The 19,077-nt window shown below is 45.0% G+C and overlaps 1 protein-coding gene across 2 annotated transcripts in view; it reads right to left on the minus strand.

Annotated features, from left to right (window-relative positions):
- LOC119973148 (metabotropic glutamate receptor 7-like) overlaps nucleotides 1–19,077 on the minus strand; it is a 967,737-nt gene that overhangs the window by 520,921 nt on the left and 427,739 nt on the right. For both annotated transcript variants that reach the window (XM_038810761.1, XM_038810760.1), the window contains exon 5: nucleotides 16,549–16,703. In XM_038810761.1, coding sequence (XP_038666689.1) covers nucleotides 16,549–16,703 — 155 coding nt within the window. The remainder of the gene's footprint in view (nucleotides 1–16,548; nucleotides 16,704–19,077) is intronic.

The raw sequence follows: 19,077 nt of genomic DNA on the forward strand, positions 1-19,077 counted from the left end.
TTGACAGACTAACTAATTGATTTTATGTAATGCATTTGCAAACTGCATCCATTATGTTTTTTCAATTTTCTTTACAACATACAGAAAACATGTTACACAAATAAAATGGCGATGTAGTGACCTCTATATGTGCATGACCAAGGGGTTAATATGTAATCAGTAGCACCACATGGTCACTAGAGGGCCGGACTAACAGGAGTATAAAAGGCAACCACATTGGATCTCTAGCTCTTTTGACCAGGGGAATAGCAGACTAATTCAGATGGCTAGTGGAGTTACGTATATTCACTGTAGTTAGATCTTGTGAACCTTATCACTAGTATCAAAGTTAAAGTAAAGAACTCATGCAATTATTGTTATAGTTACTCAATAAACCTTTTGTTACTACTGGATGAGTTCGAGAATTCCTCTTCGTGATTCAGAATTCTCAAGAGTTGAGTTCTTCATCGAGATTCAGAAGACCTCTTCATTAACCAAGGATTAAGTAGCGCATGTTAACTACCACACAGGTAACAAAACACAGTGCATCTTGCAGATGGTGCATAATGCTGTTACTGTGCTTTGATGGTGGAGGGAGTGAATGTTTATTGTAGTGAATGGAGTGCCAATCAAGTGGACTACTTTGTCCTGGATGGTGTAGATCATCTTGAGTATTGTTGGAGCTGCACTCATCCAAGCAAGTGAAGAGCATTCCACGCACTCCTGACTTGTGACTTGCAGATGAGGGACAGGGTTTGGGAAAAGCAACATTTTCTGGACGTCTTCCTTTATTTTTTATAGAATTTTAAACTCATGTCTCTTAATCACCTATTCATTGCCTCCTGGATTTATGTTACTTACCTCATCAAAAACTTGCATTATTAATGATAATCGCTTATTGTCACAAGTAGGCTTCAATGAAATTATTGTGAAAAGCCCCTAGTTGCCACATTCCGGCGCCTGTTCGGGGAGGCCGTAATGGGAATTGAACCTGCACTGCTGCCTTGATTTGCATTACAAGCCAGCTGTTTAGCCCACTGTGCTAAACCAACCCTAGTATTTTGAATACCTTGGCCAAATCTCCCTCGTCTTGTGTATGTTGACACCGCTGGTCTGGGATTCTAAAACATGGGAGCATAGTCTCAGAATAAGAGGTCAATTATTTGGGACTGAGATGGGGCGAAATTCCTTCGTTCAAATGCTATGAATCTTTGGAATTCTCTACCCCAGAGAGTATGTCCATCATGGAATGCACTTAAGGCCGGGGTGGACTTATTTTTGATCTTTAAGGGAATCAAGGGTTATGGGTGTTATGTTCTTGTCGAGAGACAATTTGATCACGAATCATTGAGGATTTGAACGTCGCAAAGTTACATGTTTGTACTTTTAACACAGAAAGCTATCAAAGGACTCGCCCGTCTTCTATGTGCACGTTCTAAATATGTACCGCTCGAAAGTTTCATTCTTTTTCGGTGCACAATGCTCATCAAATTTTTTAATGATGGCACGAAGCTTTCACTATCTTCTGTTCAAAAACGAATGTCTTGTAAATCTCTATCGCTTGAGGCCTGCTACAGTTAGCAACAACGCTATTTTCCGTTCATCTGGCTGCTCTTGCAATCCTAAGGTTGCCACATACAACGTGAACTGTTGCTTAAATGCGCACCAACTGCCATCTACATTACCGGTTACTCAAAGATGCTCAGGCGTGTTCAAACTTTTCATCTTCTTCTTTTATTGATTTTGTGTTTTCAGAGATTACCTTTGATGTTCCACATTTTGTTTTAGCACCGTTTCACTGAAATTCAAGACTGTGTCCTTCAAATGTTCACAGTCCAGATCTTCAGCTTGTAATCACCACTCCTGGTACCATGTTATGTTCTTGTAGATAGACGATTTATTTTAAATTTGGAGTACGCAATTCATTTTTTTCAAATTAAGGGGCAATTTAGTGTGGCCAATCCACCGGGGATGCACATTTTTTGGATTGTGGGGGCTAAACGCATGCAAACACAGGGAGAATGTGCAAACTCCACATAGACAGTGACCCAGAACTGGGATCGAACCTGGACCTCGGCGCCATGAGGCCGCAGTGCCAACCCACTGCACCACCGTGCTGCCCTTTGTAGAGAGACAATTTGATCTTGAATCATTGGGGATTTTAACTTCATGAAGTTACATGTTTGTGCTTTTAACTTGAGGTCAGTAAGAAAACCATCAAAGGGCTCACCTGTCTCCTGCATGTGCGATCTAAATATGTACCGCTCCAAAATATCATTATTTTTCAGCGTACAATGGTCATCACATTTTTTAATGATGGCATTTAAGATTTTGCTATTTTCCATATCATTACAATGGGGGTGGGCAGGAAAGTGGAGTTGAAGCCCAAGATCGGCCATCAGACTGTAAGTCATTGGAACAGAAGGAGGCCATTCAGCCCATCGAGTCTGCTCCACCATTCAATAAGATCATGATTGATCTGATATGATAATCCTCCACTCACTTTCCCGTCGTATCCCCATAATGCTTGACTCGCTTGCTGATTCAAAATCTGTCTATCTCAGCCTTGAACATACTTAACAACCCAGCCTCCACAGCTCTCAAGAATTCTGTAAAGTATTCCACAAGTTCACTCCCCTCAGAGAAGAAATCCCTCCTCACCTCTGTCTTAAATGGGCGAACCCTTACGCTTGAGAATATGCCTTCTGATCCTAGACACATCCACAAGGGAAAACAACCTCTCAGCATCTACCTTGTCAAGCCCCCGAGATTCCTATGATGAGGTCGCTTCTCATTCTTCTAAACTCCAATGAGCACAGGCCCAACCTACTCAAACTCCCCTCAAAAGAAGATTCCTTCATACCTCGTGAACCTTCTCTGAACTGCCTCCAGGCTAGTATATCTTTCCTTCGATGAGGAGACCAAAACTTTTGACACAGTATTCCAGGTATGTATAGTTACAGCAGGATTTCCCGACTTTTAAACTCCATTCCCTTTGAAATAAAGGCTAAATATTCTATTTGCCGACCCTTGCACCTGCTAAACTTGTAGGCTAGCTTTTTGTGATATCTGCATGAGGACCTTATGATGATCATACTAAATGGTGGAGCAGGTTCAAAGAGCTCATGCAGTGTGGGAAGTGTAATTCCCACACTGATTTTAGGCAGTAATGTTGATAAAGAGGAATGGAATGAGAAGCACTAACCATTGCCACATGTATAGTTATGTGGTTGAGAAAAGGAAGATTCCAGTTAACACTGCATGGCAATTGCTTTAATTGTTCAGTTTTCCAATCCTCTCTTCTCTCCTAGGGGCTACTAACTCCTAATACACCATAGTACCTCACCTAAGTGACCGTTATTTACGTGTTAACTTTGTCTGAGTTTAAGTCAGCTATTTGACCATAGAAGCATCACAGCTCTGTCGGATCCAATCCGACTCAGTGCACTGCCGAGACACACACACACACACGCTTCCGTGGAAGACTGAATATTGATCTCATGTTAACCCTATATATATATGTAAATATGTGTGAGAAACAGCATAACCCTTATACGCGAGAAACTCCAAACAAATAATATTTGACGAGTCCTCAGTTCTTTCTACAAGGTCAAGAGCCAATCATCAGGCAGCAAAGAGCAACATATGCACAGATCGACCCTATAAACTGACTGCCTCTGCAGCCAGCTGCTTTTGTACATGTCTGACAAGTTGTGACTTCACACCTATTTCATTGATTTAATAATCTCTCCTTTATTAGCTTTGGATGCTGCGAGACCCAGCAAATTTAATCTTGCAGCTCTGTACCTGTGCTCTGCATCAGACAGTGCTTGTCCTTGCATGGGACTATAATGGATGTCAGAACACAATACAGAGCACCCAAACACAGGCCAACTCCTTGCAATTGGAAAGAAAACAGTCTCTCGCTCTCTCTCTCTCTCTCGAGACCTTCAGTGTGGTATTCTTAGTGTCACGAATCATGTCTTTTGATTTGTGCTGTCTGCTTTCAGACATGCTTCACCATTTAGTAGTCATTTTCATTGCTATTGTTTTCACTTACCTTTCTCCTGCTGGAGCCACAAGAGATTCATGTCAGTAACTCTGTACTACAGTAAATGTGCTGTATTTACATTATAAAGAATACTGATTACATTACAATCAGAACACCTCAATGTTTTGAGCAGGCTTCCTCTCCCATCAGTCTCTGTGACCCTGGGGATCAGAATATGTTTGTTCACTTAGTTCTTAATCTAGAGTCTAGGGAACAATAACGTTTGAATATCCTTTCAACCGAGCTGCATCAGTCTGTTCCCAGCACTAAAACTGCATTAATTCTGTCTGTGGCTCCTGATTCCACTTTGTTCTCAAGATCACATCCAGTTTACAGAATGTCTTAAGCCTTGTGGATATTTCCTTCAGTCATGGTCTGAGTCACAGTAACCCATGGCCTTACTTCTGCCACTAAATGAGGCCTCGGAAGGTTTTAGGGCTTGAGAGGGTTTGAGAGCCAGAGAAGATTCAGGTCAAGGAGGAATATCGGGCCTGGATTTTGCAGCAGCGTCGAGACTCCAGAGCGCCTTGAAAAATAGTTGTCAGGACCCAGATCCAAAATCCCACTCCATTTCTGATGAATCCTAATTCCATGGAGGGGGATCGATATCTTTTCCACGTGATAAACAGGGGCTGGTTTAGCTCACTGAGCTAAATCGCTGGCTTTTAAAGCAGACCAAGCAGGCCAGCAGCACGGTTCGATTACCGTACCAGCCTCCCCGGACAGGCGCCGGAATGTGGCGACTAGGGGCTTTTCACAGTAACTTCATTGAAGCCTACTCGTGACAATAAGCGATTTTCATTTTCATTTCATTTTCAAACTCTGAATTCAGCAGGGCCATTTGAGTGATGAGTTCAGACAGAACATATTTTCACTACAGCGAGGACCTTATTCTGCAGTGTGGGATTTAAGAATCCTTAGTAAAACCATAAATGTACTTGAAGGGGGGACTGCCGAAGTGCAAATGTAATTTAAATGGTCAGCTCATTAAAAATTGAAAAAAAATTGCCTGCCATTGTCTGTGAAGTTTGACTAGTTTCAATAGCTGTTTGATGACATAACATGAGGGGCTATTCAATATAACATTATTAATGCTTTCCTGCTTTCCACAACCTATCACTACTTCACTGGGGGGAGTTTGCAACTTCAGTTTGATTGATAGTCAAAGAGGTTATTCAATGTTTAGCCATCTGTATTTGATGTGGGGTTACAAAGTCAAATGTTTGTTTTATCAGGGATTAAGTACTTGAGAGGATTTAAATTTATTGAATGCGATTTCCTGACTGAGACCTTTTTTACAAATATAGGGGCCGGGATTCTCCCACCCTACGCTGGGTCGGAGTATCCGCGGGGGGAAGGCGCGAATCCTGCTCCGCCACCGGTTTCTCTTTCTCCGGCAGCGTTTTACGGGGTGGCAGTGGGATGGCCGCCACGCCGGTCGGGGGCCGTTGACAGCGGGCCCTCCGGCAATTCTCCGGGCCCCGATGGGCCGAGTGGCCGTCACATTTTTCCCAGTCCTGCCGGCGTGGATCACTCACCTCATACACGGCGGTACCTGGCAGGTAAATGTGCTGGGGGGGGGGGGGGTTGCGGGGGTATCCAAACCAGGGGGTGGCCTGGCTCGCGATCAGGGCCTACCAATTTGCGGGCGGGCTGGTTCTATTGGGGGCCTTCTTTCCTCCGCGTCGCGCCCCTGTAGGGCTCCGCCATTATTTTCCGGGTGCCAGCGTGGAGAAGGGAAACCCCGCACATGCGCAGAAATACGCCGGCCGTTCTGCGCATGCACGGAAATACACCGGCCGGTCCGCGCATGCGCGAGAGCACGCCAGCGGTTCCTCGCGCCAGCCTTTCGACGCCGCTGGAGCTGCGGGAACCAGTCCGGTGTCAACCTAGCCCCCTAGAAAGTGGAGAATTCCTCACTTTCGGGGGCCGTTGACACCGGAGTCATTGGCGCCAGTTTTTATGCCAACGTGGGGACATTGCCCCATTATAGCAGAATCCCGCCCAGTGTACTTTGTAATAGATACTTAGAACTTTATTTTATTTCAACTCAGCATAGCTCCTGAAGAGTAGTCTGTCGATGGTGGGTACTGAGTGTGTTGGAATGGAGGGTGTCATGAGCTGGCATGATGTTGACATGAAGGCAATCAGAGCTAATGGAGCTGGGTAGGTGGCATAAGTCGACATAGATGGGGCATGGGAGCGTGAAGGGCAGTGTAAGGGGTGAGGGCAGAGAGCCTAATATTTAACAAAACAACTAAGGAGAAGTCCTATAGAACTGAGGCAGGCCTTTTAGAGCAAAGAGAACAAAGAAAGATCAAAAAAAAATTACAGCACAGGAACAGGCCCTTCGGCCCTTCAAGCCTACGCCGATCTAGATCCTCTATCTAAAACTGTCGCCTATTTTCTAAGGCTAAAGAACAAAGAAAAGGATAAAGAACAAAGACAGCTCATTTCAGCACTCAACAGCCTCTGTGGCCGCCTCCATCTATATCCAGGGCAGGCAAGACCTCCCACCACATACTAGAGTGAAAATTATGTCATTCGGGGCAGGCCTTCTGGAGGAGCTGCGTGGAATTGGGAAATTTGGGGAGTTCAGCTGCAAAAACCCTGCCCATAAAAACCAGCATTTAAATTTTAAAAGTCAGGAGTCAGTGTCGTTCAGCGATCATAGGAATAAGGAACAAACGGGATTTTGTGAGTTTGGATACTGGCAGCAGAGTTTTGGACCAGCGTAGCATAATGTAGGGTGAAGGTTGGGAGGCCATTAGAATACTTAAGTCTATAGTGCTTTCGAGTGCCATTTGAACCCCTCAACTGCATTATTCCTGATCAATTCTGTAAATGAACTGTCCTTTGTAATTACAGTCTATTTCCCCTCCTCCACAAATTGTGAGACATCCGTATAACATCAGCAGGTTAATTGCCTGTCATCCTTACTGACAATATCAGGGAGGACACTGATCAGATGGACGGATGCATCAGCAGTATGGACTTACATCGTTCTGTGAAGCCCACCACAAATAGGCAACCACAGCAGACTAGATCAATTGGGCGTGAAAGAGTTGCTGTCACTTCACAAACGTTCAGTAGGCTTGCCTTCCTTGTGTGACATTGATCTACTGGATATCTGAAAGATACTTGGATAGATGCTTAAATATTTGATAAAGAAAACGAAATGATACTGTTCGCTTCAGTCAAACGTTGTCCGCACTGTCAAGGTCAAGTGCGGACCGGCCAAGGCAGGAACAATCCTTGGAGAGTGAAAAGACGCACGCATGCACAAGACCGCACTGATAGAATAAATAGAAATGCAAATATTTGATTTCATTCAGAACACAGCTTGGGGACATCATTACAATGTGCGTAACATGTTCCTTAGAGGACTCTGGGGGCTAGCTTGATCGATCCTGAATATAAAGCACTGAACTGATTGGTTTATCGCACAGTCCATATTACCAAACTCCAGCTATTGTCAGTTCTTAAAATCCACTATTGGAAATCATTTCAATAAAGGTAAAAACAAATCCACCCCTGACCATTCCCCCACCCCCTCCTCCCTGATACAATTCTAAGTTACTTTGCACAGTCATTCTTCCATTAAATACATATTAACCATGTTTTTGGAACTGCTGGTCTTTTATACTTGTTTTAGTATGGAGTTTTCTATTATCATTATTACATGATGTGGAGATGCCAGCTTTGGACTGGGGTGAGCAGAGTAAGAAGTCTTACAACACCAGGTTAAAGTCCAATATGTTTGTTTCCAGCACTAGCTTTCGGAGCACTGCTCCTTTCACCTGAGGAAGGAGCAGTGCTCCGAAAGCTAGTGCTTGAAGCAAACATGTTGGACTTTAACCTGGTGTTGTCAGACTTCTTACTGTGATCATTATTACAAACATGGTGTAAATGTGGCATGTGGTTCATTTTCATGTTCTGAATCGCAGATTTCCAGGCAATGCGTGATTTGAAGCCAAATCTCAGGTTTGATGTCGAGTAAAATGTCAGGTATTCAGTCATTTCAGAGTATACCACCACTTTGTGCTGTGTTATGCATTATATGAAAGCACAGGCATATTTGTTTCACTCATATTGGGCTGTTACCATTAACTGGAGCATTTCCACCATGGGATAATGAAATCCTTTCCTCACAAGAAGTCCTGTAGTGATCTGTACATCTGTACATACATCTGGACATACACAAGGGATTGCAGCACAGGTGTAACAGCCACAGCACCACTAGAGGGCAGCATCAGAGACGGGTATAAAGGGTCCAGCCCAAGGGAGGATTCGCCTCTTTCAGAAGCACAAGGCTAGTGAGCAGTAGCAGATAGAGACAGCTCAGCATAGGGAGTTTACCTTAGTCTCACTGATCATACCTCTTGACTGTTTTACATGTAGTTGAGCTCTGGAAGCAGAATGAACCCTTTGAATAAAGTGTTTGTGTTAACTGTAAGTCTACATTCTTCATTCAGACTTAGAGAATAACATAAGCCCCTCAATCAAAATGTAGGTTTACTCACTTTGAGCCAGTGCCTCTACCTGGCATGCTCATTGAGTACACTAATTAGATTGATGCATCACCAACGCAAGAGCATTGAGCATCCCCTCCAACTCCAACCACAAGGGGAGGAACCATGTTCACTCCACCATATAATCACGTACATTCCTGACCCACAAACTTCACAATGCAGAGGTCCTCTCTGCCAGGTCCTACTTGATGCTTCCAAGTGGAATGACCCAGTTCCTGTCACCCCACCTTTAGGACTCAGCAATGCATTCATCCTTACAAATATCCAACTTTTACTCCCATTCATGAGGCCCAAATACATACCTCAAGTTGCACAACAACAACAGATATTCATCTGGTGCCTTTTGTGCAAGAACATATCCCAAAGCACTTTACAGCAGCATTAAAAAAAAACAAATTACTGAGCCACGTGAGGAGCTATTAGGTCAGATGTCTTAAACACAGTCAGGGAGGGAGATTTTTAAAAGTGTTTTAAAAGTGGATAGCGAGTTAGAGAGGGAGAAAGCTTAGGGTTTTGGGCAACTGAAAGTGCAGACACCAAAGGTGGAGAATTACAATCGGTGACGTTCAAAAGGCCAGAATTAGAGGAAGGCAAATATCTTGGAGGATTGTGGGGCTGGAGGAGATTAACGAGATAGGGAGGGGTAAGGATTCGAAGGAATGTGTGAGCAACAGAGATGGGTTTTATGTCCTATCACTGTTCATAGAATTTACACTGCAGAAGGAATCCATTCAGCCCATCGAGTCTGCACCAGCTCTTGGAAAGAGCACCCTACCCAAGCCCACACCACCCTATCCCCATAACCCAGTAACCCTACTCAACCAACACTAAGGACAATTTTGGACACAAAGGGCAATTTAGCATGGCCAAACCACTTAACCTGCACATCTTTGGACTGTGGGAGGAAACCGGAGCATCCGGAGGAAACCCACGCACACATGGGGAGAACGCGCAGACTCCACACAGACAGTGATCCAAGCTGGGAATCGAACCTAGGACCCTGGAGCTGTGAAGCAATTGTGCTAATCACTATGCTACCGTGCTGTCCATCCCCGCAACCCAGCAATGCCATCCAACATAATGGTAATTGATCATGGCCAATCCACCTAACCTGCACATCTTTGGACTGTGGGAGGAAACCGAAGCACCCGGAGGAAACCCACGCAGACACGGGGAGAATGTGCAGACTCCGCACAGACCCAAGCGAGAATCGACAGAAGTTGGGACAAAGGAAATTATGTAAAAGAGAACAATGGCCCACTGAATTTGAAAGCTGAAAATTATGTGTAACTTGCCACTGTGGCAATTGATCAGACAGTAAACTACACTCCAAGATTCAACATAATTAATCTACAGGGACAGAATGATATGGAGAGAAGAGAATAATGGACAAGGCAGAAAACACTGTCGAGCACCTCTCCACATCTAGGAAGTCGCTGTTCGGGTTTCAGATCACAATTTATAAAGCATCGAGTGCGAGATTGAGGTGAATTCATACTATATTGTAATTCACACTGTATTGCATTGCATTGTATTATGTCCTTGTGGGCTCTGTATGTGAGCCGTTACGCGGCTCTGCCCATAGGGGGAGATGAGGCGCTTGTACAGGGCTCCACACTTGGCTCCGCCCATGGCTCCGCCCATGGCCCCTCCCACTACCGGAAGTATACCTTCCTGTCGCAGGCAGGCTCAGTTGTAAGACTATTAAAACCACAGTTTACTTCCAATCATGTCTCTAGTGAATTGATGGTCACATCAATTTAATAGTCTTAGAAAACTTGAAGAAAACTACTATGGAATCAGCCCTCAAACCTGATCGACTAGAACTCGACCCGCAGGCTGCAGAGCCGAAGGAAATATTCCTACACTGGCTTTGATGTTTCAAGGCCTACCTGGCTGAATCAAGCACATCCAAGACTACAGAGGAGCAGAAACTCAGCCTACTGCACGCACGGGTGAGCCATTGTATCTCTATGCAACTCAATTGTACCACCTCATATACGGAGGCACTGGCTATGCTCGACCGATTGTATGTGCAACCGATTACCGAGGTCTACGCGCGGCACATTTTCATGACCCGCCGCCAGCCCCCCGCAGAGTTGCTGGAAGACTTCCTGCGCGACTTAAAAGCCCTTGCTTGGGACTGCAATTTTCAGGCTGTAACGGCCTCCCAACACATGGAACTCGCTGTCCATGATGTATACGTTGCAGGGCTCAGGTCTAACTATGTGCGCCAGCGATTGCTTGAAAAAGGGGCCCAGAACTTGGAGGACACTGTAGAGTTAGGAACGACTATGGAGGTCGTGTTCCGCAGTCTGAACTCATTCCCCGCGGACCAAGCGACCCCATCGTGGGCCCCCGACCAGCGACTGCCCCAGGCCTGCGCCGCGCGGCCACTCACCCACTATGGAGCGCCAGCGTGCCATTTCTGTGGCCAGCCCCAACACCCACGGCAGCACTGCCCAGCCCGCAACGCGACTTGCAGCAGCTGCGGTCGCAAAGGACACTATGCCCGAGTCTGCCTGGCAAAATCGAAACTTTCTAACCCCCCCGCAGTCCAGAGCACACGCCTCCCAAACTCGCAGGCCCGCAGACCCCGTAATGCTGCAGCGTGTCTGCCGGCTCCGCCTCCACCTGACACGTGCGACTCATGGGTGCCGCCATCTTGGACGCCATCTTCTTCATCACCCGCCACGTGCGACCAACGGGGGCCGCCATCTTGGCAATCAACCGAACCGAACCTCAACGACTATGACCTCAGCGGACAGTCATCACGGGGCCACTCCAGCACTGCTGATCGAGCCGCCGACTACCCACAACTCAACGCGGTCACGCTGGACCAGTAGCGTCCGTAGCACCTCCAGAGATCGATGATGTCCGTTAAAATCAACGGGTACAGGACACCGTGCCTCTTCGACTCCGGGAGCACCGAGAGCTTCGTACATCCTGATCTGGTGAGACGCTGTTCGCTCCCTATCTTCCCTGCACGGCAAACTATCTCCCTCGCCTCGGGCTGGTACCTTTTTAACCAAATACCCTCAACCTCTTAACACAATATCTCCAAATGAAACGTTCCAGTACTATTAGGTCAGGAGTTATGGGCACTCCTCACTATTAGTAATACAGGTTTAGTCTTCTGATCACTTTCAGTTATTTTTTATACTGTTTGACAATATTGTGCACACCAACCTATAAAACTAGCTAAGGCTGACCAACAGTTTCAAAAATCCTGTTAACTAAAAAATAACCCTAACCTGAGAAAAGGTTGATGTATACTGCGGTAGAGTTCCCACTGACAGAATATGCATGTCACAATTCTTGTGTGTGCTGACAGGGGGAACAGGACCTATCCAGGGCATCATTTCCTAGGGTTGGGGATGAAAAGGAGGACCGACAGGCATGGTGACTGCTGCCTCACAATGCTGACCACTAACACAGGACACAAATGTACAGCAATAAATATTAAAGAGGACCTGGACCTAGCTAAAGGGGAAAGGTACATCAGAAAACAAGAGTGCATCAATTATAATGTCCAGAAATGGTGTATCTAGAGCAGAGATGGAATAAAATGAAGGAGAAGCAAGTCCTTCATTAAATTACTGTGTCAATGCACTCATTAGCAATCATTATCCCACTGTTGACAGCGAGCAGGTGAGAGTTCAGTGCATGATTTAACACTAACTAGTGTTCTGGCTTCCCTCTGCTGGCAACTCAGGCAATTGCACCATATATTTCAAAGATAAGAAAATCAAGATGACAACGAGGATCTGAGCCTGTAAAATGTAAATGTCGCCACAGTCTTCGAGGACCATAGGCTTCTCCCATCTTTGAGAGCTGACTGGCGATGACTTAACCTGAGGGTCACCCCACCTCAGGCAAGGGGCAAGGTTAACTAGGTCATGAATCTCAGCCGGCACAGAAATTGAATCCGCAGTGTTAGCGTCGCTCCGCATCTCGAACCAGTGTCCAGCCAATTAAGCTAACCGATCGGAGGTTCCAGAGTGTTCAGGGAGAGAAAGCATAATTTCTTCCAACTGTGGGTGTTTCGGACTCCAGTTCCCATGCACACATTTGTTTTAAAAAATCTTTCAATTGTCATATTTCTCATCTACATGCTGCCCTTTGACAATATCATCAGAAAGTAGTGTCAGTTTTCACATGTATGCTAATGGCATGTAGATCTACCTCACAGAATTACAAAATTGTTACGGTACAGAAGGAGGTCATTTGGCCCATTGTGCCTGCACCAGCTCACCAAATGGGCATCATGACTTAGTGCCATTCCCCTGCTTTTTGCCCATACCTCTGAATATTGCTCCAATTCAAATAATCATTTAATGTCCTCTTAAATGCCTCAATTGAACTTGTCTCCACCACATTATCAGGCTGTGCATTTCAGATCCCAACCACTCGCTGTGTGAAAATATTTTCTCATGTCACATTTGCTTCTTTTGCAAGTCACTTTAAATCTGTGCCCTCTGGTTCTTTATCCTTTTCTAAGCGAGAACAGTATGTCCATCCCTGTCCATCTCCTTCATGATTCTGAACATCTCAATCAAACCTCCTCTAAGCCTTCTACTCTCCAAGGAGAGCAGTCTCATAACTAAAGTTTCTCATCCCTGGAACCATTCTTATGAACTTCTTCGTCACTCTCTCCAATGTGTTCACATCCTTGCTGTCATGTGGTGTCCAGAACTGTACAAAATACCTCACCAAACCTCTCACAACTCCTCCGCTATTGATAAATTATTAGATTGCCCATCCAACGAGGTGAGCGAGCACTTCCTCCGACTGATTATTGAAAAAGCTGAAGCCATTGTTTGCGGAGGATTCCCAAGTTCCATTTCCTAGCTATCAACTCCATCCCTCTCCCTGGCAAACATCTGAGATTAATCTAGACTGTTCGCAACTTTCATGTCGTACTCGACTCCAAGGGGAGCTTCCGACCACATACCCATGCCATCATTAAGACCACTCACTTACACCTCCTCGGCAGCCTCTCACATTCTACCCTTCCTGGCCTGTTGGAAAATTACTAGATTTTTTTCTGATTTAGTGGTAATGATAGGGTGCCTGCAATCTGTCACTTCATACCCGAATTGTCTAAATGCCAAACAATCCAAAGATGACCCAGTTAGGAGTGACAGTTACTCCAACCTCAGTTTTAATTGATACTTTTATACACTTTGACACACAGCTGATGAGTCAATACAGCCAGCAAGCTTTGTAAAAGAATATTTACAGCATAGGAAATAATCCATGTATAACGATTGGATTGGAATGCATTGCATCAACAAAAAGAAAATGTAGTAAATAATAAACAATACATTCACATGCTATTTTGTAAAACGCTTCATGGCCTAACAAAGAGCAGCCAATGTGATACTTAATTTGAGGAGCATTTGAAAACCAATGATCGAGCTTACATCAATCAATATGGACTCAAAAGCGACCAATCTCATCGATCCAAGCTCCTTGCCTGCTATGAGGAGTTGACGCCTCAAGTGGGCTGTGGAAAGCTCAGTATCTTAACTTCCAAAGGTTTTTCATACAATTCAGCACAAAATATGATTGATTAAACTCTAAACAACGTGGAATTGGGGTAAGCACTGGAAATGGAAGAGAAACTGGGTGAAGGGTATCGGAAAAATAAGCACAATGAGTCTGAAGATTTATTTCAGCAGGGAAGAGGTATCAGTGGAATACTTCAGAGCTCAATGTTGGGACAGCAAAGGTTTCTGAATCACATTAATGTCCTGGACTCAAAAACTCAAATGTGAAGTGGTTAAACTTGATGCACTTCAGGAGGGGCAGTTTATAAGTGAGAGCGTGAGTTGGCCGTGAGTGGACAGTTCATTCCAGATAAAACCTCACCACAGAGAGCAGATATATACAGGTTGCAAAAAATTGAAAATGCTTTGCTGTTCTATAGAGCATGGAGTGAAGGGGTCAGCCCATCCCAGACTTCAAAATGCCATATTCATCCTAAATGTGCTGACATGTGCTACTCATATTTGCCTCAGCCACGTGACATCCAAACCAAATAAACAGAAGCAAAAACAAGAGCCCACAGCAACATTTGAAGCAAAATTGTATTTTTCAGTGCTGTGGATGATATTTTCTTGATGTTCCTGTATTGCAGATGTTAACATTAATTCTTCACGACTTAAAAATCAGTGTAATCCGCCATTATTTGGTGATCATATAAAAGCAAGCCACACACCACACTAACAGGGAGAGAGTATATGTCTGAATCTTTGTAACAGATACATTTACAGATTGACCAGCAAGAAAACAGAGGTTGTATCCACATTGGCTTCAGGTATCGGTACTAGTCCAGGTACACATTACTGCCTGGCACTGTAGCCGGAATTCTCTGCGCCCCCCCCCCCCCAGAAGCACACCCCCACCCGCATGTTTCCTGGCAGTGCACCCCACCCGCGGGTATCCCCGTTACCTACACCTGCTTGCTGCTTGAGGGTTTCCCGGCAGGGTGAGGTGGCTTCAACATGAATTCCCATTGACAGCAGCGGGAGCAGAGTATCCCGCCGCCATAAACGGCGGGCCAAATTCTCCGTCCTCGCTCGCAGTGGTAGCGGGACAGACCCGCAACCGGGAACCCCGCCCTGTTATTATGGGTCTCAGGGAAAAGCCGATAATCTGAAATTCATTATTTTGGTCGGAATGAACCTCTATTTATAGCTTGATATTCGCGAGCAATAGAACAATAGGAGTGCACATCACCAAAAATCTATCCTCGTCCAGCCATGTCGACGCTACCACCAAGGAAGCATAACAGCGCCTATACTTCCTGAGGAAACTAAGGAAATTCGGCATGTCCACACTGACTCTTACCAACTTTTACAGGTGCATCATAGAAAGTATCCTATCGGGCTGCATCACAGTCTGGTATGGCAACGGCTCGGCCCAGGACTGCAAGAAACTTCAGAGAGTAGTGAACACAGCCCAGTCCATCACACAAACCTGCCTCCCATCCATTGACTCCATCTACACCTCCCGCTGCCTGGGGAAAGCGGGCAGCATAATCAAAGGCCCCACCCGCCCAGCTTACTCACTCTTCCAACTTCTTCCATCAGGCAGGAGATACAAAAGTCTGTGAACACGCACAAACAGATTCAAAAACAGCTTCTTCCCCATTGTTACCAGATTCCTAAATGATTCTCTTATTGACTGACCTGATTAATACTACAATCCTGTATGCTTCACCCGATGCCGGTGTCTATGTATTTATATTTTCAACCTTGGGTTTCTCTTTTCTGCATTTTCTTTATGTTTTATTTTCATATACTAAATGATCCGTTTGAGATGCTCGCAGAAAAATACTTTTCACTGTACCTCGGTACACGTGACGATAAAACAAATCCAAAAATTGATTTAAAAATAGGGCGAGAGAACTAATCAGTGTGCACAAAATGAATCCTGTCATGATCTTCCACTCCGCACTCCCCCCTCGTGAACATTTTACCTACCAAAAAAAAGCATACCAACAGAGGAAATGGCATCATAGCGAGGCAGAAGTGCTCATGTTGATTTTAATCCCTCGTGCAATGGGTGCTTACAGATGCAAGGCAGTTTAGGAGATAAAAGCTTATATTATTCTGAACCCATGCTATGAGAACACTTGACTAGACAATTATATTCTTTGGCCAAACTATTCATTCTACTGGCAAAAATTGTGGTGCTGTCCAGGCTCGAGCATCAAGATCTATCGCTGATACTGGGAAAGACAATTCTGCAGGGATAACATAAGTCAACTGTTGCGTCAAGTGGGGCCAACATATGAGGAATAGCACTTCTAAATTAGGATGCTGGAAAAATATTACTCTATTATAAAACATGTCACCTTTACCATCTGTGGCTTGATATTAATGACTAAGATAGTGCTTCCCAGATCTTACCAAAGTGTTCACTTTGTCACATTATGTCAGTTTAGCAACAGGGCGATTCAAGTTCCCAAGTTCTTACCATCCACAGAGGCTCTTTTGGGTAGAATGGTCACGGCGCCCTCAGCCATCTCCCCCTGCTGCTTTACTGGAGAATGCTTTGAGCCCCAGCTGTCGGAGCCGACCCAGATAAAATGGCCTGCTTTGTTTGCTCTTTTTCCAGCGGCAAGAACCTGTCTGCACAAAATAACCAAGAGTTCCTCAGTCAGAAGAGCCTGGATTGAGCACACTGAATAAAATGTTAAATTGGTACAAAGGTTAATGACAGCACTTTAAATGATCCATTTACAGCTTTGCTTGTCTGACTCAATGGTGCCAATATGAATTGTTGGTAACTGGTTAGCAGTAACACTCTGAATAGTGATGTTGAAAGGTGACATGGTTTATATGGGGCAGGGTCGTGTTCTCTCTGCGGGGTAAGCACAGAGGCGGGCAGGCTCAAACATTCATGCCACCAGCTGGCATGCCGATTTGCTGGCACCATAATACCAGAGGGTCATTTTCCCCAGAGTTGGGGATGGGGGTTGGTCAGGCTCCCTGCCCGCCAAGAGTAGGTAGCCAATAAAGGGGGTTCAATGGCCACTCTGCCTATTGTCAGAGACCAAGTAGAATTTCCAGTTTCCCTCCAGGTCCCATGAGATATTGGGGACCATACTAGTTGCCTGGTGGGGACCTTCCCGGAGGCAGACAAGGGGGGCAGTGCTCTAGGCAGTCTTTCAGGCTCTAACTGCCTGGCTCTAACTGTAGCCCATTGCCAGGTGGTGGCCCAGCTGCGGAGGCTATTTTTAAATTGAAAGTTTTAAAACATTGGAGAGAGGGCGCCTCAAATTAAAGACAACCTCTCTCTCTTCACCTCCTGCCAGTTTTGAAAGCTCTTCCATCACTAATTGGCCAATTTGGGGGACATCACTGCGAGTAACCCCATGGTGGGGACCTATGCCTCCCAAATGGTTAACCCCGACTTTGAGCTGAAGGTGACCTGATTTGGACCATCCATTATCAGTCACAATAATCAATGAGATTCATCTTAGACCATAAGGCACTGGAGCAGAAGTAGGACATTCCGCCCATCGAGTCTGCTCCGCCATTCAATAATGTCATGGCTAGTCTGATATGATAATCATCAACTTCACTTTCCTGCCTTATCCCCATAAGCATTGTTTACCTTACTGATGAAAAATTTGTCCATCTCAGCCTTGAATACACTTAACGAACGAGCCTCTACAGCTCTCAGTGGTAAACAAATTCCACAGATTCACTACCCTCTGAGAAATCCTTCCTTATTACTGTCTGAAATGGGCAAACCCTGCCTCTGAGATTATGCCCTCTGATGCTAGAAACCTCCTCTCAGCAGCTACCTTGTCAATCCTGTATGTCTCAATAATGCCACCCTCTCATTCTTTAAACTCCAATGAGTACAGTCCCAACCTACTCAACCGCTCTTCATGAGAAAATCCTTCCGTAACCGGGACCAACCCTCTTAATAACGCAAACTGGAGGAACAACATCACATCTTCGGGTTAGGCACACTACACCCTTCCGGTCTCAACATCGAATTCAACAACTTCAGATGATTAGCTCTACCCCACCTCGAACAATTTGTTTTCATCCTATTTCATTTTAACTGTCTTTCACCATTTCTTTCTCTCTTGCCTTTCTTTATATATATTTAACACCCCCCCCCCCCCCCCCCCCCCGATCTTAACCACCTTTCCTTACACTTTCTCCCCTTTGCTTCCCTCTTCCCCTCCCCTCACATCTACATCTGTCACAGTTTACCCTCTGATGTTAGTTTCTCTGCTGTTTGGCCTTTCACACCTTTTGTTCTCTCTGGGGGCTGCCATTAGCACTCTTTCCCCATGAGTTCTTTGGCTATAAGCACCCCGTTTCCCTGGGTTTCTATGGCTTTGACTCATCTTTCATTCTCACTCCACAGTATAAATATTTCCCACATTCTCTGTCTTTAGCTTTGACAAAGGGTTACCTGGGCTCAAAACATTAGCTCTTTTCTCTCCCTACTGATGCTGCCAGACATGCTGAGATTTTCCAGCATTTTCTCTTTGGTTTCAGATTCCAGCATCCGCAGTAATTTGCTTTTAACCCTCTTAATAAAGTACATTAAAGGAAGTACTGCATTTTTGTGATTATTTATTCCCCTCCCCCCCTTAATTCTGTGGCAGACAACCAATTTTATCTTTGGCTACAGCAAATAAAGACTTTGAAAAATATATTTATGCTCTCCAGTCCCAACACAAGGATTCAATGTCGACAACTGGTGGAATATAACTCTTCATGGTCAGCTCTTGGATACTCTCAGTTGTCTTTTGGAAACTGTTCTTCTCTTTGGCTCACTCTCATGGTCTCTTTCTTCAATGGAGAAATAAAAGTCTAATTCTTGCTCAGATGGGGTAAGTTTGAGTTTCTATGGAGTGGGTGGTCAGGCAGAGCTGAGGCAGGAATTTACTCACGCCCTTACGAATAGAATTGTGTCGCTAAAAATGTAAGTATTTGGGCCTAACTAAAGTCAAATGCTGAACTGGAATTATGGACA

This window comes from Scyliorhinus canicula, chromosome 11, assembly GCF_902713615.1.
Source record: "Scyliorhinus canicula chromosome 11, sScyCan1.1, whole genome shotgun sequence".
NCBI lineage: Eukaryota > Metazoa > Chordata > Chondrichthyes > Carcharhiniformes > Scyliorhinidae > Scyliorhinus > Scyliorhinus canicula.